The sequence below is a fragment of the Monodon monoceros genome, unplaced genomic scaffold (genome assembly GCF_005190385.1).
Source record: "Monodon monoceros isolate NGI ecotype Baffin Bay Population unplaced genomic scaffold, NGI_Narwhal_1 Super_Scaffold_3, whole genome shotgun sequence".
NCBI classification, from domain to species: domain Eukaryota; kingdom Metazoa; phylum Chordata; class Mammalia; order Artiodactyla; family Monodontidae; genus Monodon; species Monodon monoceros.
Window position 1 is genome coordinate 40,653,120 of NW_021703780.1, and position 20,274 is coordinate 40,673,393.

General features: G+C 49.3%; 2 protein-coding genes across 6 annotated transcripts; both read right to left on the reverse strand.

The window, feature by feature from the left end:
• Positions 1–2,010: 2,010 nt before the first annotated feature.
• On the reverse strand, positions 2,011–4,104 carry LOC114907719 (polypeptide N-acetylgalactosaminyltransferase 1-like). Its single transcript, XM_029243524.1, is given in 5 exon segments — positions 2,011–3,139; positions 3,142–3,363; positions 3,366–3,397; positions 3,589–3,876; positions 3,878–4,104. Coding segments are annotated over 5 exon segments (1,659 nt in total). The 3' UTR covers positions 2,011–2,249.
• A 3,436-nt stretch (positions 4,105–7,540) lies between these two features.
• BRD2 (bromodomain containing 2) lies at positions 7,541–19,457 on the reverse strand. 5 transcript variants are annotated; one of them, XM_029241750.1, is made up of 14 exons: positions 16,845–17,157; positions 15,107–16,433; positions 13,195–13,498; positions 12,856–12,947; positions 12,454–12,591; positions 11,809–11,947; positions 11,508–11,722; positions 11,036–11,410; positions 10,388–10,516; positions 9,955–10,206; positions 9,551–9,816; positions 8,747–9,051; positions 8,389–8,511; positions 7,541–8,281 (listed from the first exon to the last, which is right to left on the reverse strand). In XM_029241750.1, exons 5-14 carry the CDS (start codon positions 12,562–12,564, stop codon positions 8,145–8,147), a joined length of 2,052 nt encoding a protein of 683 aa, XP_029097583.1. In that variant the 5' UTR covers positions 12,565–12,591; positions 12,856–12,947; positions 13,195–13,498; positions 15,107–16,433; positions 16,845–17,157; the 3' UTR covers positions 7,541–8,144. The 5 variants fall into 5 exon arrangements, with proteins under 5 accessions (XP_029097583.1, XP_029097579.1, XP_029097581.1 ...); XM_029241746.1 differs by lacking the exons at positions 12,856–12,947; positions 16,845–17,157 and adding an exon at positions 19,014–19,457; XM_029241748.1 differs by lacking the exons at positions 12,856–12,947; positions 16,845–17,157 and adding an exon at positions 18,713–18,742.
• Positions 19,458–20,274: the final 817 nt, after the last annotated feature.

A 20,274-nucleotide genomic window follows, 5' to 3' on the forward strand; every position in this document is an offset into this window, starting at 1 on the left:
ACACACACACACACACACACACACACACACACACACACACACACACACACCTCTGCTCTTCCTTTGGTATGTGAAGATAAAATAAGAACTTTCAGAGAATAGTCCCATCCATTTTATTTCCTACATAGTTTTCAAATCTACCCACGTCTTTTCATTATGGAACTTTTCATAGTTCCATTCCAAACCACTATGCTCTGTTGCTGGGACCCACCACCGCCGATGCTTTCTAAAGTGTCACTCTGCATTCATTCTCAATGCCCCGCTAACCCAGTGTGACTCTTCCCACTGCAATTTCTTCCAAGTAGGCATGTCTCCTATCTTCCCACCAGACCACAGTACTGGAATTCTTAGTGTAGCAGTTCCTGGAGCCAGATTGCTGGGTTCAAATCCCAGTTCCAGCACTCACTGGCTGTGTTGCGATTTTGGGCAAATTCCTTCACTCTCTGCCTCAGGTCTTCAACTGTTACATGGAGATAATTACCTCAGGGACTTTCCTGGTGGCGCAGTGGTTAAGAATCCGCTTGCCAATGCAGGGGACACGGGTTTGATCCCCGGTCCGGGAAGATCCCACATGCGGTGAAGCAACTAAGCCCGCCCACCTAGAGCTGGTGCTCCGTACAAGAGAAGCCACCGCAATGAGAAGCCGGCCCACCGCAACGAAGAGTAGCCCCCGCTCACTGCAACTAGAGAAAGCCTGTGCGCAGCAACGAAGACCCAATGCAGCCAAAAATAAAAAATAATTAAAAGACTTACCTCAAAGGACCATAATGAGGACCAAATGAGTTTACAGTTTGTTTTTAGTACACTGCTTGGTACACAGTAAGTGCTCAATAGATGAGAGCTATTATTAAAAGTCTTCAGGATGAAAATTCAAATTCTTACTGTGGCCTAAGTGACCTCCTTGATCTAGCTTTTCCCAACTTTCTGGCTTTATCTGGAAGCACGCATCCTTTTCTGTTGCCTCAGCACCACCTGCTCTCAGACAGTTACCATCACTGTTTTTTTTTCTTTTTCAGTCAAATTTTATTAAAAAAAAAAAAGCAGCAGATAAACATTACAATTCAAGAACCTAATCTAGATATGCACTTGACGATGAAGCACATCTGAGTATGGAGTGAAAAATGTTTTTTCCAAAAAACCATCAAACGTATCATCTCCAAATACCCAAATAATAAATCACTTCTGCAGGCCGTCTATTGAGTGGAATCATAAACAAAGAACAGAAGATTTATTGCTGTGAAAACAAATCTGTAGTACAGTAGTATGAATCTTGGGTATTAAACATAATCAGTTGAATCAAGTTAGAAGTTGAAAATCTAATAAGAAATTTGTGTGTGAGAGAAAGTCTATAAGCCAGCTGACCCAAGAGCAACTGAGATATAAAACTTGTTCAGTGAAACCAGACATTATTTTAAATCTCCATTTTTTGAAGGCAATTAAAAATTACAATTCCAACAGCCCACAAACCAAATTTAAAAAACAACTGTAGAAAGCAATTAAAACTACGTTCAAGGAGCCACTTTTTCAGCTCAATTTCAGCACCCCAAGGGAAAAAAAAGCATCCATGACTATCACAGATGAAACAGAATGAAATGTCATTGGAATCAGTTATTTTCCCCCACTGAGGTATAAAATCTATATAGAAATTTGATACTATACTATAACAAATTGTACTTCTCATAGTTCTGTTTTAATTTCCTTTAAACCCTGTTTAATATAGTTTTTTAAATTGTTGTAAAAATGTTTTCATGATTCTGAATCTGGTTCCAGTTCTTTTTCATTTATTTTTATATCAATATTTAATATACTGGCTACCAGTTCTAATCAGAACAAAAAATCTTGGACATCTCTTCATTATAACGGCACATTCAGCAGAAATGACTGATGTGCAAGCAAACCATAAAAGGTGCTGCTCTCTGGAAAGCACATTTCTTAGATTGTTTCAGTCTGAATACTCTTTACAATGATTCTTGATGAAAGACTCTTAATCTTGTAAACATCAGTGTGCACAATCTTGCTACTACGTAGTTTCACGTCCTTGGACAGGAAGGCCGGTTCACAGCTAGTGAAAGAGAGAGCAGTTTAAGTTTTAATGGCTGATAAACCTTACATCCTGCAGGAGGAAAGCACGTTTCCTTTTTTGCTACTTGAGAATGTGGCAGAAATGTATGCTGAGGTAGCCCAGTCAATCCTTATTTTTTTCTTTTTTTGTAAATTTGGTCTCAGAATATTTCTGGAAGGGTTACATTTCAAAGAAGCCACTGCTGGGACCGGCTTCCATTGCAGTCTCTAATGCAGGGCACCTGGCTGTCCTCTTCTGTGGCTTTATCCAGGCACTGATTACTGTTCACATGCTGCAGGGTTAGTTTCACCGGATCATACTCCCAAAGTTGGTTGCCTTTTAGGTGGTGGCATGTGAGCATTGTGACTGGGCCATTAAGTTTGGAGACATCCAAGCAAAGGTCATCTGTTCTAATTTCTTTGTTGGCAGTGTAAGAGAAAACCTGATTACCTCCCATACCGTGACAGCTAAAAATTCCAACTTTTTCATTCTCTTTTCTAGCCATGTTATCTAGACACTGATTTGTTTCCACATTTCGTATCTCTCCCAAAGAGAAATAGTGACGTGGAATCTGAGAATCGGGATAAATATTCTCTAGGTACCAAGAGAAAGGTCTGCTTTGGAGTTTGTGTCTTAGACCAAGTCTTGATGATATATCTCCATAATCTACCTTTGTAACACCTGGAGAAATTATATAGAAGAAATTCTTGAATTCATCCATCCACACTTCTGCAAGTCGTCTGTTATTTTTATTGATAATCTGCCCTGTGCCTCCTGGAAACGTGTAGGGTGTAGCTTTCCGAAACACATGTCCAACATGTGAGCAAGTAACAATCTCCAAAGTTCCTCCACACTGCCAAATCCTAAAGGAAATTTCTAGGTTTTCTCCTCCCCAAATATCCATTCCAGCATCATATGTTCCAATTTCCTGAAAGTAATCTCTGTCTATTGAAAAAAGGCCTCCTGCCATTGTAGGTGTTCTCACAGGAAGAGTTCCATCACCTTTCCTTCTGTCCATTTCTCTTTGGGGAACAGGATACCAGCGAAAGTTGAGCTTCCAGTCGAATCCACCATAGGTCCTGCCATGTACTCAAAAGTATCATCACTGATCACATCAATGATAGGACAGACCACTGTCTTCCTGTCACGTTTGATCCTGGCTAAGAGAGGCTCCAGCCACCCCACTGTACATTCACAGTGAGCATCTAAAAAGGTGATCACTTGGCCTTTAGACACTGCAGCTCCTTTTAACCTAGCTCTGATCAATCCAGAACGTTGCTCCATTCGAATTACGTGAACTGTACTTTTAATTTTTTCACATAACTCTCTAGAGGTCTTTTCAAAAAGTCTCTTTCGGGCTTCCTTGGTGGTGCAGTGGTTGAGAGTCCGCCTGCCGATGCAGGGGAAACGGGTTTGTGCCCCAGTTCGGGAAGATCCCACATGCCGCGGAGCGGCTGGGCCCGTGAGCCATGGCCGCTGAGCCTGCGTGTCCAGAGCCTGTGCTCCACAACGGGAGAGGCCACAACAGTGAGAGGCCCGAGTACCGAAAAAAAAAAAAAAAGTCTCTTTCACTGGCATCATCTACTAGAACAATTTCTTCTAGCATGTGTCTTGGTGAGCGATTAATGACACTATGGACAGTTCGCAGAAGTGTGCTCCAAGCCTCATTATGGAAAACAATCACCACACTTGTGGTAGGAAGATTATCTGCATACACCTTTGTTTTACACCCTTCTAACCTAACATCTGGTAAAGATCTGTTGAGTGCAATCATCTCACCTGGCATTAAATTGAACTGATTGATTTTAAACATCTTTCATCTTTTCTTGATCCTCTTTAGAAACGACGACTGGTTTCCCCATTTCTCCAGGACCTTCATGAGGCTTTTGTACTGGCTCTAGAACATCCCCAGCAGGAAGTCCTCTCTCTTTTTTTTCATCACATTTGTTGCATTCACTGAAGTAAAGCAGCAGGAACATATCCAAGAGTACCCAAATCAAGGAGGTGGCTAGGACGACCTTGCAATATGCAAATTTTCTCATGGCACTTTAAATCAAATGCAAAATTAAAAAATATATATATATAAATATACAAAGATCATGAAAATTATTCCAATCCAGTTTCATCAGAAATCACGTTCATAACCCCAAAGTGGTTTTTCAAATGAATTCATATCCCAAATCCTCATGTCCCACATCTCCTCGGTCCGCGCGCGGCGGCGGGCGCTCCTCGGGGCCGGCCCGGGCGGTCGCGGTGCGGTCCCGCGGGCCGCAGCGCGGGCGCTCCTCTCGGGCCGCCGTCCGCCGCGCCTTTCTTTTTTTTGTCATGCTGCACGGCTTGCAGGATCTCAGTTCCCTGACCAGTTATTGAACCAGGCCACGGCAGTGGAAGGCCGGAATCCTAACCGCTAGACCACCAGGGAACGATCACTTTCTTCTGCTGGCAGTGCTCACTCCCGCCCTCCCTGACGCAAACACTACTCATCCTTCCCAGATATATCTGAACAGTTCTCAGAAATCTCTCAGATCAGAACCCTCCTAAATTCTTTACAGATCTTTGCATATTGCACTGCTAAAACTTATAATTTTTATTAAAAACTGTGATCTGTTGTCTAATGTCACCCCTTTTCCTGCTCCCAGAATGTAAACTATGGGGACAGCAAGACCTGCTTGTGGGATTCTGCAGAGTTTGAACTAGGGTGACGATCCAGGATAGGGGAAAGAAGCAAAGACGGAGATCATGGAATCATCATATATCAGTTCCATCTACCATTCCCAGTCCCCTTCATGGCTCTCTGGGAGTCCTTTTCTCTTTGATCAGCGAGTCCTCCCCTGTGTTATTCTTGGCAAGCCTCAGAGAGTAACTCCAACCAGCTTTGGTTCTTGTCCTGGGAGCCCCTCAGGGAAGCAGGGCTTTTCAGTCAGGATAGTGCTGAGAGAATCCAAGAGCAAGGCTGGCCGGGCTTGGACTGGGGTGCACACATTTGGGTGCAATTAGAAAGAATCATCTGGAAGACTGTCATGCCTTCATCTTAGAGCAAATCAGCCCAGTAACTGCACCACGAGCTAACTGCACTGATAAAGCAAGATTCAAAGACAAGGCAAGGGCCTTGTCTTTATCTTCACTGCCACACCTCCTGACTGAGCAGTTTGACGTCTAGATCAATGGTGTTTATTGAAAAATAAGACAATCAAAGGAACTCTGAATAAATGATTACTATGGAAACATTAAAGGGGAGCAAATGGCAAGAGGTAGCAAAAAAAAAGAGGCAGTGGAACCCATACTTACAAGAGCTGGAAAGAGCATGGGAGGTAATACTGCCCACGGTAGGATTCCATAATTGTTCCTTCTGGTTGTGCTGGGGACTGCGCTTGTTACTTTGGAAGACAATAATTCCAACCAAAATGGGGATCAGACTCCTGAAACTATTACAGTGCCTCAAGGAGAGGATGGGATAGAGCTAAGGTTTTGACCAGTAAATTCGACTAAAGGAAAAAGTAAATCAAAGGGCTAAATGGCAACCTCAAGGGTCAGGAACCAGGGAAAGAACTCTTCACCAACAGACTTACCATCAGGAAATCCATGAACGTTTGTAAGCTGTCTAGTGAGGTGGTAAAGAGGGAGGTGTAAACCAGGTCCAGAGCCACTCTTGCCCAGTCTCAGCCTGCTCTGCAGTCAAGGGAATAAGCCAGGCCACCTACTTTTACAGCACTTAGACTGTTCTGGATTCAGTCTATAGGGAATATTAAATTGCCTCCACAGGTACAATGTCAGAAACTCACCTTTTGAAAGTTGAAGTCTTTATTTTCCCAAACCACAATTTTAAAATACTTAAATGACGTGAACAGAAGGGGATGCAGCCACAGTCTTCCAAGATTGTATGCCTGGTCTCCTCCCCAAACTAATCTCACACCTTAAATGCCCATTTAAATGAGATATAGTGTTAGATTGACACACATCTATTTGAAATCAACATTTATCCCTTTGGACTTAAATCCTATCCCACACCCACAACTCTTAACTACTACTGAACTTTCCAAATCCTTTCCATCACTTTTTTCTAGATGAACAGAGCTCAAAGGGAGTTGAAGAGTTCACTCACTGAGATCTACAATTAAGTGGGCTGAAAAGCCCAATCAGGGGGCTCCTCCCCTTTAAAAAACTAAGGGCCTTGCAAAATGGTAACAAGTGATTCCCAGCCCTGCTTGGGTATTACCATCTCTTTGAGCTTTAGCGTTGCCTGGGCCTCAACTTAAGAATTCAGGGAATTCCCTGATAGTCCAGTGGTTAGGACTCTGCACTTCCACTGCAAGTCTGGGTTCAAGCCCTGGTTGGGAAACTATTATCACACAAGTCGCGGGGTATGGCCAAAAAAGGATTCAGACAGAAACCCGTTACAAGCTTTTAGCAGCTCTGGAGTCCAAGTATGCAACAAGGGTTGAGTCACTGCTAGAGCCCAATTTATTGCTACCTCCAAAATCATCACTACCATCTCCACCATATTCCACTTTCCACCTGTTTCCAGCAACATTACAGCAGAATAAACCATTAGGTTTACATTCCCAGCCTTCCATTTAAAAATTCAGGTTTTCTACTACGGCACATTATTTTAAACCGTCCCCTTTTGTAGGGTGTAAAGCCCCCCAAATTCCAGAAACCAGACATCTCATACTTCTCAACTATAGAGCCCTTCTGTCTATACAGCACGAGAAGGGGTTGGACTTGTGGAAATTTTTTTTTTTTTTTTGCGGTACGCGGGCCTCTCACTGCCGTGGCCTCTCCCGCTGCGGAGCACAAGCTCTGGACGCGCAGGCTCACGGGCCCAGCTGCTCCGCGGCCATGTGTGATCTTCCCGGACCGGGGCACGAACCTGTGTCCCCTGCGTCGGCAGACGGACCCTCAACCACTGCACCACCAGGGAAGCCCTGGAAATGAGTTCTTGTGATTTCATTTTGGTAAGGATCACTGGAATTCTCTGAACTGGCATTGTATTAACCAACTTTGCAAAGCTATGTACATGTGCAACTTGAGGCCAAAGCAGCAAATTATAAAAGTAGGCACAACTGCCTTTTTAAGGCAGATGCCCAATGCAAGAAGTACTTATTGTTGGCTACCTCCCATCCCTTTCACATCTTGCTAAGTGTCCAGGAAACAACCCACATATCCGGCACGAGAGGAAAACTTGAGCCTATTCCAAATCTTGAGTTTGAAACTCTTGGTTAAGATATGAATGAGCCAGAGAATTTTGTTTTCTTCATCTAAAACCAGAGCAAATTGCAAACTTTAAGGTTATTTTGGGGGATTCACTTTACAAAGGGAAGATGCACTTCTATCACTACAGCAACAGCCTACTGGCTTACTTAAAACAGGATGGTCCTTTTTCCTCATCTCAGAGTACTTTCTTCAAAATCTCAATTGTATCACATTCATTTTGAAGCACTAGAAAAAGAAATGTCATTAAAGTAATAAACTCAAAACTTGAATAATATTTTCTTTATTTACAAGTTAGAATCAACAGACAAAGAAAAGACAATCCAGGGGACCAAATGGGGAGATGACTGAAACCCCCAGGAGCCCCAAATGGAGAAGGAAAAGGGAAAACTGAGTAGAAAAAAAAAGTCAACGTAAAAAAAGAACACCTTCCTCCCTCCCCACGGAGGCTGAGGGGACCATGGCCCCACCCTGCCTCGGCCTTACCTAGCTTAAAATAAATTAGAACAAACAACCTCAAAACAGGGCCCTTACAAATGAACAGGGCAGCTACGGCCTCAGGTAACCCTGTATCAGGGCCTTTGCCCATTCCCACCCTTTATACCCCTGCCCCACCACAGTCATTTTGAATAGGGGCTCTATGCCTAAGAGGTCACTCTCCATGGGGCTGGGAACGCAGTTGTATTTTGTCCATTTATGTCCCTCCTTCAGTAATTGTCCCTGCATTCCTCCCCCCTGCAGAGCCAGCTCTCCTACAGTCGGGGGAGGGGGTGAGATGAGGAAGTGTCACAGCAAAGGGAGAGTAGGGGTGGGGCAGGGTGGTCTAGGGGTCCGGTCCTGCGGAGCCTCCTGCCCCATCTGGCCTGGCCCCTTAGCCTGAGTCTGAATCACTGGTGTCTGAAGAAGAGGAAGATGAAGAAGAGGAGCTGGAATCTGAGCTGGAGCTGGAAGCACTGAGGCGGGACACTGCTACCTGCTGTGCCGATGACGTCTCTGTTTTTTCACTCGCTGCAGAACAAAGTTGAAGTTTAAAGATTATTTCAGTCTGATTTCCATTTTTCAAGAGTCAAGAGGGCAGGATGTAGTGAATTCACAGTGGCTTACTGAACACTCACCTTTCTTGGGGGGCTTTTTGGTAGAATTGAGCTGCCCACTAACATCTTGTAACCGCTTTTCTAGTTCCCGCTTCTTCTCCAAGGCCAGCTCCTCCTTTGTCTTTCCCACAGGTTTCTTAATAGCTAGAAAAAGAAATATACCAGGAATAAGATAGCCAGAAGCACCCTAGTTTCTCTGTCCCCTATTGTTGCCAAATTCCTTTCTTGAACATTGGGAAGCAACCAATCCAACCCTTATCATCCCAGGAGCTGATGATCTCAAGTCCATCAAGCGTATGCCTAACTATCCTTCTCTCACTGTCCTCAGAACTTCGCGAGGATTTGCTGAGTTAACTGGTGGGCCTCATTTCATACTCACTATAGGGCTTCCGAGGTTTCTTTCGTAGGCAGGAAAGGACATAGCGTTCAAGCTCTCTAAGTGTGGATGGCTTGAGCGTTTCAAAATCAATCTCAATTTCTTCTGGGTTTGAGTCACGTAAAGAGGGCTCCCTGGCTTGAATTATGTGTACAACTCGACCCAGTTTCTCCCCGGGCAACTTGTTGATGTCCAGGCTCAACTGCCGCTTCTCGTCGTAACTCATGGGCCTGCTTTCTTCCTCTTCCTCTGAATCATAGCCTGCAGGCAGGGCAGGTGGGGCTGTCTTTGTGGCCTTTTTGGGGAGTCTACGGGCAAAAGAAAATTGTCAATTGTGGGACATTCTCACTATTCAACCCAGTGACCTGGATTTCATGCCTGAAAAACTGTTTTCCATTAAGGCAAATGAGTGGGCTACTAGACACTGTATCAGGGGAGCAGAGCTTCTATACATGCCAAACACTTTTATTAATCTCGGACTTTGAGAACTAAATATAAGTACACTGGCACAGGTCCACTTTTTTTTGCTCCCTAAAGCACTAACCCACCCCCGATCACAGAAGAAAACACGAAAAACCACAGATTCACTGGTTTAGAGAAGGGGTAGGCAGACTACACTGTCAGAGTTAAGCAGCTTTGAGAGATTACAGTCTTCAAAAGTCTACTTCATCACCTGGCCACTTGCAGAAAAAATTCGCTGGACCCTGATTTAGAGAAACCTTTGCAAGGAGTGGGAGAAATCATCCTCCCCGGAGAGATTAGAGACATAACTGAGCTGTCTCTGCTTCCATGTTAGATAGTACTCACTTGGTGCTACTTCCTCCAGAAGGTCCAAAGCCAGGAGGGCCTAGGGTAGCAGCGCTGCCAGCCCCACTGCCACTCGCTTTCTTGGACTTCTTGGGCTGAGATGGGCGAGGTGCCCGAGGCCCTTTGTCATCTTCCTCAACCCCAGCTCGGCCTCGATGCTTCTCTGCCTTCCGTTTCTTCTTTTTCTCTTTTTTTTCTCTCTTTCGCTTGGGCTTGGATATCGGGCCTTGGGACAGGGCAGCCAGTTGTTCATGTACTGCTCGAAGCTAAAGAGGAAAAAGAATCATGTGAAATGGAAAAAATAAATAGGTAAAGCGATAAAGACTGAAACAAAATAAATTTAGGGCCAAGACAATGCACAAACCTCACCCAGTAAACTGAACAGTGACAAATTAAAATAATACCTGTTCCTGTAGTTCAGCCAAGCGATGAGCCCTTTCTTCCTCAGAGTCAGAGCTTTCACTCTCTTCTTCCTCCTCTTCGTCCTCCTCATCTTCCTCCTCCTCCTCCTCAGAAGAGCTCTCACTGCTACTTTCCTCGCTGGAGGACTCTGAAGATGATTTGGCCAAGCCAGGGGGCAAGGCAGTAGAGACTGGTAAAGGCCCTGGTTCCAGTGGTTCATCTGGCATCTTGGCATAACGGAACTCAAATACATCCTAGAAAGAGACAACAGACTCAAAACCATGCTAGTGGATATGCCCTGATCATACCCAGCCATATGGCAGCTCCAATTTACAACTGTAGAGACTGGGAGAGCCCCATGTTGAGGCTGTGCACCACAGCAAAATTGCTCTCCCCAGACCCATTTATTCTTCCAACTCCGACCTTGACACTCACCTGTAACTTTCGTGCCATGGCCACAACATCATGGTCTGGGGGATTGTACTTATAGCAGTTGGAGAACATAAGCCGCACGTCAGCAGCAAACTCCTGTGCATCCCGGTAATCACGATTCTCCATCTTCCGCTGCAGAAGGAGGCAGCATCAGAAGCTGCACAGGCAGGAAGACTCACCTTTCCCTGCCAGCTCCAGACACCGCAAGGCTAGCCCTCTCGAGAGTACAGGGGCGGGGCAGGGGTAGTCTTAACGATCTATGCCCTGGGGCTCAAGTTTGAAGTCAAAGGAATTTGGGTGGGTTGAAGAAATATCTATGTCTAGGAAAAAAAATCATTTCTAAGTGAAAAGAGAAGGGTGGGTGGCCTCTGACTAACCAGCCATCCCTTAACTTTCCTATCCTAACCCAACATTCCCAATAGGTAGGACCTAATTGTAGATGAGTAGCGATGCTCTGAACACAAAACCCACCATACTGTCTCAAACTCCAGAAAATATGGACTCCTAACAAGTACCTGACCTTCTGCCCCGTTACTATTTTGTGAAAATAAAATACCGAGACTGCTGTGTGCCCGGAAAAAGTGACTGTTTTATTGATCCCTAGGCTCCAATCACTGCCTGAGTATCCCATCTGCCCCATGCAGTGGGTACCTTGACAGTGCTGAGGTCCATGGGGTGCTTAATGATGTCATGGTAGTCATGCAGGCCAAGAGCAGAAGCGTCCACTGGTTTATAGAAAGGCCAGGCATAGGCAGCGTGCTTCTTAGAGAGTAATTCCTTCAAAATGCCATTGCAGTGTTTTAACTGTTCCGACAGCTTTCCTTTCTTGGAGCTTTGGTGTTGTTGCTGAGAGTCAGGCAAGTCTTTGCGTGGGGGCTTGATAGGACGGCCACTCTCTCTACGCATAGGTGGAAGCCGTGCTGCCTTAGGCTCAAGACCCCCGGGAGGGCTAGCTGGGGAGCCAGGAGCCAGGATAGCTGTAGGTGTAGGGGTGGTAGTATCTGCTTTCCGCTTTACCCCTTTTTTCTGCAGAGAAAAACAAGACAGGAGCCTTTTACCCTGGGTCCACTCCATTCAAGACCTTTCCCTCCTCATTGTCCCAAAGATATCCACAGATGTATACCTTGGCAAGGGGCTGGGCTGGGGGAGCTGCAGAGACAGCAAGGAGCGGGGGTCCAGCGGAGTGCAAGGACTTGAGAAGGGGCGAAGAGATGACCGATGGGTGGGGAATGTTGAGGACAGTGGTAGGTATCTCAGGTGGTGGAGTATACAGGGCTGTGTGAGACACAGAAGAGACAGCAGGCACCTGATGGGCACTGGTGATACTGCCCTGGAGTGCTGGGGTGGGGGGAGAGAAAAAAAGTTTAGTCTGATTATCTTTCCCATCTTTCGGTCTTCATTGGCAAAACTCCTTCTCTTCCTACCTGCCAATTTGGCCCCTTTCTTGTGGCTGTTCTTAGGGATAGTCACCACAAGCTCTTGTTCCTCTTGTGGCATTGATGCCACCTTCTGTAGAAAGATCTTTTCCAGCGTTTGTGCCATCAGGACAATATCATCAGTAGGCTACAGGAAACACAAAGAAAAAGTTCAAATGCCAGCAAAAGACAAGCAAAACCATTTTTCTCTGAGGAATTCCTAGCCCCAGGCATCACCACCACTCCCCTTACACAACTTCACCATCAAGTACTGAAAATCACCTGTATTGGGCCATTAAATTCCCTTTTCTCTTCCAACTCTGCCCCTCAAGATGCAACAAAGAAATAAAGTTCAGAAGAGAATGAGAGCTGATTAAAAAAAAAATAGTTCCTGCTCTACTCAGATCTCTGGAGATTTCTCTGAGAAACAGGGCCACTATCCACAAGAATAAAAAGTGCTCTATTTAAACATCTCTTAACTCTGGATCTCTGAAACCACATCACTGCTTTTAGTGGTACCTTTTGGAACTCAGACTTTCTAGGATCCTGACTATTGAGAACACCTACAGTAAAACACTTATACCTTTCATTGATAAAGTAGTGATAAAAAATGCACTGTCTCTCCCCAACTACTAACAACACAAAAACACTCACCTTGTTGTAAATATAACAGTTGGTGAACATGGTATTAAAATCCTGCATACACTCTGAGGCAGCCCAGTAATAGTTGTTTTCAAGTCTCCTCTTAATAGTACCCATATCCATAGGCTGCTTTATAATTTTGTGATAATCCTAAAAAAAGAAATGGTAGGTCAGAGCTACAAAAAAATGAACGCCTGTTCTCCTAAGCAAACTACCGACCCCAACACACACGCACATACACACCCCCTACGCATCAAGAATACAAAGTCTCCTAAACTGCGGCCCCAGTTAAATCTACGGGATAGGAAAAAAATGGAACAGGATTCTTATCACCCATAGGGAGGCCCCTACTGCCTTTCTCTAACCACCCACCTCCCACCCACTCTGGAAAAGCTTCCCATCCTGTGACATTACCTCTGGGGCTGGCTATCCATGGGCTGCATGAGGGAGAGGAAGAAGCTAAGAATTTTGGCCACCGTGGTCCTCTCCCAACCTGGGGTGGGAATCTGTAAAATGGAGCCAGGGCACAAAAGTTAAGGAAGGACACATGGAGGGCACAATGAGAGATGCTAAGATAGCAAGCGGTTGGATCAAACACAAAGGACCAAGAATCCAGAAATCTGGTGGCTATCTGCCCTACAGGGTAGAAATGGGAACTCCTAGGGGCCGCAGCAGCTACACTAGACAGCCCACCTCCACGCACACACATTCTTGTTCATTTCCATACCTCCCCACTCCAATCTCTCTACTCACCGGCAGACCCAGTTTGACAGCATCCACAGGCTGCCGGAAGGGCCATGCAAACTGATGTTTCCACAGAGCCTTCATCACCACCTTGTGCAGGTATTGCAACTGGTTGGTAACCCGTCCTGGCTTTTTGGGATTGGACACCTCCGGGGGTGGTGGGTTGGCAGGAGTTAGTTGCAAAGCCGGCACTGAAGCCATTGTGGGGCTCTCGAATCCCTCATACAACAGGGAGGGCTTTCGAATCCTTTTCCCAGGCGCTGCTGCCTCTGGGCCCAGCCCCAGTAACCCTGCATTCCCCTCCCCAGGGAGCCTGTGAAGACAAGGAACAAAACCATACGTGATAATCTTGTGGAACTTAAGAGAGTACAATTTACACTAATTTACACTACGTACCCTCAATAAATCCAGGCTTGGAATCTAGTGAAAGGTGGTCAAGATTACGAAAATGAAACCAGTATCCAAACAATCCATGGAGCTTTTGTTCTTGTACTTCCTACCACCTCTTCTGTTCTTAGTCCTACATTCTGAATTCTCAAATCTGATGGACTCTTTCATCTGTTTTTAAAATTTAAAGTGAAAAAGCCCAAGGTAATTTCTCACAGGGCACAGCCATTTGAGAATCACAGCCTTATTGGTATGGGACTTAAGCAAAATGGGTGGAGCCGAGAAACTCAAGCCCCAAGCTTCCTCCTCACTAGGGACTTGGTGGTTGCCATGGTGGTTGAGCCTGAGAGAAGCGGGTGAAAAGGAAACAAAATAGAAAAATTTCATAAAATGCTAATTAAACAGACACTTAAGAATCCACCTGTGCAGAAGGAATCAGCATCCTCCACAAGCTCTGGATAGTTAACTCCAAACAGACCAGACATCTAACGGAAAACCCTATCAACTCAAAAAAAGAAAAAAATCAGACAAGGGAGCATTTGTCACACTTCACAGCCTGGAATACCCCAAGCTACCAGCCTCCAGAAATTATTCACAAATTCGTCTCCTCCCTCTGAAGAACTCAAAAAATAGAGCTGTCCGAACAGTCAAGGTCAGCAAGTTCCCTCAGAAAAGTGATACAGACCTCCCCTGCAACCCCTAACAAAAACTGTGATGCCGTTAACAGTTCCCACTGCAGCATCAACTCTGAAGATCAAACGCCAATAATGCACCAAGTTTACATTCTCTCTGGTGCTCCTCGAGACCAGGTGCTTCCCAAGGCCCAAGACTAAAGCCGTTATACCAAAATCTCATTGTTTACATCCGCAGAGCTGGACTAGAGGATCCTTAGCTCCACCCTCCTACCCTGAATGAAACTCCCAATTGTATCACAAAAACAAAAAAAAACACAGCAAAAAACCCCATCCTCTGCAACAAGACACACAACTCTCAACACAAAACCGCACCAGTCAACGAAAGACTAGCAGGAACTTAATGACCTACCCCAGACATTAGGAAAGAGTGATCCTTCTACCCTACTCAGGAAATCTCCGTTTCCAGTCCTCGAGCTCTATCACCATGGCAACCCTGTAAAGCACAAGATATGGCCACGAACCCACTCCCCCAAAAGGCCTGACAAACCGTCGCTAGACACCAAACCCACTACCCGCAGGACCTGCTCCCCAATCAGCGTCCTTCCCCATTACATTCTGCCGCCACCTCCCTCTGCCCGACTCGGGTAAGATCTAACCACAGAGAAAGAAACAACACATAAACTGACAACCTGTGCTCCCTCCATATTCAGGATCTGGGCCACTGCCTCAGTCCCAAACCGCCGCTCAACCCCCTGCGCGAGCCCGGCGAGCCAACAGTTGCGCCACGGAACAACAACGCGCCCCACTCGGTTCCGCACTTCCTCCGAATCCGACGCCCCACACCCGCGCGCTGCAACTCGCAAACGTCCCCTTCCCACATGCCGTTCGCGGGGACGTACTTGTTGTGGGGAGTCACGTTTTGCAGCATCTTGACCACGGGGAACCGGCGCTGCCCTCAGCCGCGGAAAGTCCGGGTGGCCTCGGTTCCCCTTACCTTCCAGTCCAGCATAACCCGGGAAGTGGTGGGGGGGGGCGGGGGCCGCTGCCCTCGGCCCTCCAGGCAACAACCCCCCCCGCCGGGCCGGCACGAAAGCAGTCTCCTCCGCTGTTTCTCGGAGAACTCCCGGCAGCTTGGCGCGCTCCGCAGGAGGCGGACAGCGAGAAAATGGCGGCGGCCCCAGCTGAGGCGGGCGAGCGAAGGGGGGACGGACTCTTCAAACCCCAGGACAGTCCCCGATCCCAGACACCGTCGTCAATATTGCCCGCTGTTGGTCTGCAAGGATCCCCTCTTCCTGCCAGGACCGTCCGGCGCGGACGAGGTCCCGTTTCGATCTCGGATGGAGGCGGATGAACACGAAAAGTGGTTTAGGGAGCCGCCGCCTCCATCTTTGAAATCCTCTTGAGGGCGGAGTAGAGGGGGTGGACAGACTCCGAGGACTGGGCGGGGCTCGAAAAAGGGGAGCTTCGGGGGCTTCTATGGGGTCTGTACTGTCCGCCGGGACCGGTCATAGGCCGAGACGAAGGCCATTTCCAAGCGGATGGACGTGGATTGTAATGGCGGCCCCGGACGACTCGAAGGCTCTGTATAGGTAGGCAGAATCCTCCAGCTCGTTCTAGAGGCTGCTCCACTCCAGCGCGAAATGGCGCCGCCGAGCCCCGCGCCAGCCCTTTATATATAGGCAGGAGGGCGGAGCTTCGCCGCTCATGCGCGCCACCGCGCTCGCGACTTCCCCCACCCCCTCCGCGCGCGCGCGCTCGCTCACGCGCGTGAAGAAGCGCAGTCGAAGGGGGAGGAACCTCTCTCCGCGGGAGCGTTTTCTATTGGTCGGCGGGTGCGATGACGTCATAAGCCTCATTTCCAACGCGTTAGTCACCAGGCAGAAGAATGCCGCATAGACCCACAGGGAAGCGGCAACCCACCACATCTCCGAGCCAATTGGCTGCGCTGTGGTTCGGCAACTCCAGGGAAAGAGCGAGGTTGGCAGGGGTGCAGCACCCTCTCCCCGCCTCCCCTTCCAACAAAGTCTTCCCAGGCGTCCAAGCCCAGTGCGACTGGTGACTGCCAAGCTCGGGCAGGTCGTGCCGTTTGTAGCTCCTCCATTGGCCAGACTGGCAGGACTGGAGGCGGCCGCGTGGGCGTAGTCAGCCTGGGCCCGCCGGGGTGTGGCCACAGGACGCCCGCGGCTTGTTGTTCTCGGCAGTGAGCAGGCCGCAGCAGTGAAGAATCTGAAATGAGGAAGGAGACGCCATCTTAGAAGCCGCGGCCTGGCACTGGCAAACAGCTAAGGGCTCCCAAACGCAGCGAGGAAGGAACCGAACGTTCCCGTTCTCCGCAATCAAAAATACAGAATTGATAATTAAAATCCTCCCTTTCCTTCCCCAAGCCAAACAATCGAAAGACAAAGGCAAAACTCTCCCCAGAATCTACCATCTGTGAACTCTTAAAGGCTTTTCACCAACAAGGCAACCAAACAGAATACGTTCCAAACACTTGCACCCCAAGCACCTCTCCAATCCCTCCCACTCATACCTTCAGGTACCAATACAAATATCTGCCTGCTCGACAAAACCTCGGCAACCCTTAACTGGGAGCAAAATCTCCAAACGCACCCATATACCCTTTAAAATGAAACCCACCTCCTCCCCAAACTTCATTCCGGTGTCTGGCTCAGAGCGGAAAAAACAAGTCCCGCGAGGGGCGAATCAGGGTGAACGCCCTCCCCCTCCTGGCGAGCTCAGACCTCTCCCCACGCTCCCCGCCCTCCCCCCACCCCCAAGGCAGGCCCACACCCTCTAAGGGTCCTGGCGTCGCGGGGGCGGTAGGGCCCCCCCATCCCCCCCACCAGGGTTCGGAGTCCTCCCCACGGAGCGGCTGGTCCATCGGTCAGCGCCAGGGAGGAGGGCGAGCGGAGGAGGCGGCGGCTGCGGCTCAGACTAGCCCTCCCCCTCCTCTCCCCTCCCCCCTCCCCCCGGGCCGTCCGCCTCCGAGGAGGGGCAGGAGCCATTTTGGGAACTCAATTTCGCCCCCTCCCCCCAACCCACTCAACTTACATCTTTCCCACAATCTAGTACAGTAATCTGAATAGGGTTACAGACTAAGTGTGAATAGAGCCAAAGCACAAGGTCAAGATCTCTAAAGCCACCTCTGGGGCTCCCCCGCCCCCTTACCGGAGAGTGAAAGAATTTCCCCCACCTGGGCTTTAGTGGGGGGCCTTCCCCTCCTCCACGTCCCCTCTTCTACCTACCAAGGAAGAAAACAGACTATGCATATCTGAATAAGGAAATTAATGTAAATTAAGGAATATAAGAGCCCCCTCCCCCCGCAAACCCAGGGCTTCGTGAGGGCCTAGGTCCTTGAACTCCAACTAGGTCACCCTCCCTCCGTAGCGGCCCTGGAACCCTAACCTCGCTTACTGTGTCTAAAATGGCCATCAATTCTCGACCACCCGAGTCCGGCAAACCCTGTGGAGGAGGGGTAGTGCGCACCGGGAAAGCAGTCTCTCTCCTCCCCCCCACCCACCTCCGATCAGACCTCGGCCCCAAAAGTACAAGCGGGCCCGCCCGGGTGGCTGCAGCAAAGAGAGCAATGACACAGCAACTTTGCAAAGGCCTTCTCCCCTCCCCCTAATGGCCCAACCTCCCCAATCTGCCTTTCTCCACCCGGGGCCTTGCAAGTCTGCACACAGGCCCATCAAGGGGCCGGCCAGGGAAGAAAATTTAGGAGGTCGAGAGTATACAGGGCCTTATTAGAAAGGAAAAGGGCAGCCAGACAGTACTCTGGCTTATTTCCCTGCATTCCGGAAAATCACTGCTCTCCGCTCCCTCCCAGTTCTCCCTTCCCCTACATGAGTCACAGGGGAGGCTACTGCTACTCAGTAATTTGGAAAAGTAACTCTTCCCTCCTTTCCGTTCCCTCCCCCGCAATACACAAGGAAAGAACTGTTCAGGAATGGGGGAGGGGATGAAGGAGGCAAAAGACGCCACCCAGGAGAAACCCGAAACCTTGGGAGCTGTGAAATCGTTCCAGGTCCTGAGACTCACTCTCTCCTGTCTCAGGCCACGATTTCCAACCCCTCCCAAGACGCCGGTTGGGCCGGTTTCTGCTCCCAAGAGGACCTCAAGCTTCCAGCCTGCAAGCCCTCCCCAGCCTGGGGTAGACACATGCTCAGCTAAGACCCCCGCCGCGGCAAAGAAGGTTTTGTTCGGAAGGCTCCGCAGGTCATGTCCACGTGAATGCACACAAATTCGATAAGCGACTCGAAGTGTAACCTCCACCGTGCCATGTGGCGACTGCCAGCTTCCTACCGCTGATACAAAGGAAGCACAAAAATGCTCCTTAGTCTCTGCGGAGAAAGGGAGTGGGCGCCTGGGAACAATCTCAGTTTACAACCCGGGTTGCCAACTCTCAGCATTCCCATCTACGAGTAAGAACTACAGTCACCACTCTCACTCCTCAGCCCACTAGGTCACCCCACCCTCCAAACGCCAAAAGGATCCCTTCTCACCTGGCTCCAAGCTCCTGTACCCCCAGGGGACGAATGGAATGGGGGGGGAACCGCCCCCACGCCCCTTTGCCCTCCAATTGGTATTGAGACAGAGGTTGGCCATTCCCCTCCCCCACCCGAGGGGCCCTCTCCTGCTCGCCCCCCTACACACTCCCATTGGCTGTAAACTGTTTGAAGGACAAATCCTCCCACCCTCAGGATTCTTCTCTGCACCCCAAGAATCTCCCTCCCGGACTCCCCACCATTGGTTAGGCACTTAAATGACTGACAACGCCCCCGCCCGCCAAAGGCCCCGTCTCACCTGGATCCTGGAACCTTCCAGGGGGGCTCCAATATTCCCCTTGTCTTGGTGCGGGGGGAGGATGTAATCCGGGGTGTCACCCCCCCGGAAACTGAGGTTGCTTTGGGGGAGGGGGCGTAGCCCCCAGCCCCTCCCTTCCCGACTGAACTGGGGGGTGGGGAGAGCATCGGGGCCGCGCGGCCACGTCAGCAACATCCAGATTGGCTGACCCGGGTCACGTGCCAGCCGCTCCCTCCCCCCGCCACGGGGGCGTTTTCCGTAGGTTCCTAGGGGTCGTTCAAGGGGCCAAGGGGGCCGCATAGCCCAGGCATTTCTCCACAGACCCAGAGCACTCTAATGCCGCTGCTTCTGCATATCCCCGGCTTCCCATCCTGCTATCGTCGACCCTATCCCCCCCACTCGCCTCTCCGTACGGGTTCAGCATGGCTGCAGCAGCCCGGGAACGTGCACAGCGCAGGCGCATGGGTGCGACCAGATTGGGGGAGGGGAAAGGAGAGCGGGAGGCCGCGGGGAGAGCAGTGCGCAGGCGTGAGGGCGGGTTCCGTAACTCCCGCGGCGGGACTCGGAGCGCGCGCAGTGGGTGGGGCGGAAGCGGGCGCGGCGCACCGACCTCCCGCCTGAGCAGGCCTTACCCCACTGCGGGCGGCCTCGCGGGGCAGCCGGGGGACCCCTGCCTCGGTTCCTTTTCCGCAGGTGGAGGGTGCGGCTTGGGACGCCCGAGCCGGAGTGCAGTGGGAACGCGCGCCGCCGTGCTGTTGTCCGTGGAGGAGAATGGGGCCTGGACCTGGAGTTGTGAGGGTTTGCAGGGTGGGGTCTCTTCCCGGCTGTAGTGTGGTTCCACGACGGGAGTGTTGTCACCGCCCTCGTTGTGCTTGCGGCGGGGAGAGGAGGTGCGGGCGGTTGGTGTGGGCGTTTTGTACGGTCTCTTTGTCTTAGGCCGCGTTCTAACCTCTCATTTCCCCTGAGTCTACCTGGAGTTCCTTACTTTATTGAGACCTGCCGGAGCCTGGACTCCTTTGCCTGCTGCAAAACTTGCCGGCCTTTTGATCACTTTTACTTCTTTACTGGGCTCGTCTCGACCATTTAAGTCAAAACACTTAGGCTTTTTCTAAGGCTTTACCCTCTGCTCATGTTGAATAAAACCCATAAAAGTCTAATCTAGGGATGGTTGCCACCTAAAGGCGACCTTTTACTTGTTCATGGGCAGTAATCCCTCCCTTGGCCCTCAGTGTGGTTCAAATATTCACTCTAGTTCATAACT

What these genes read in the sequence shown, in the direction of transcription:
- BRD2 (XM_029241746.1), bottom strand. Translation starts at nt 15,135, where the DNA reads ATGCTGCAAAACGTGACTCCCCACAACAA. An exon ending in CCATGGCACGAAAGTTACAG is followed by an intron (nt 10,207 to 10,387) that starts GTGAGTGTCAAG and finishes GTCTCTTTCTAG; the next exon opens with GATGTATTTGAGTTCCGTTA. An exon ending in TCTGGAGGAAGTAGCACCAA is followed by an intron (nt 9,052 to 9,550) that starts GTGAGTACTATC and finishes TTTTGCCCGTAG; the next exon opens with ACTCCCCAAAAAGGCCACAA.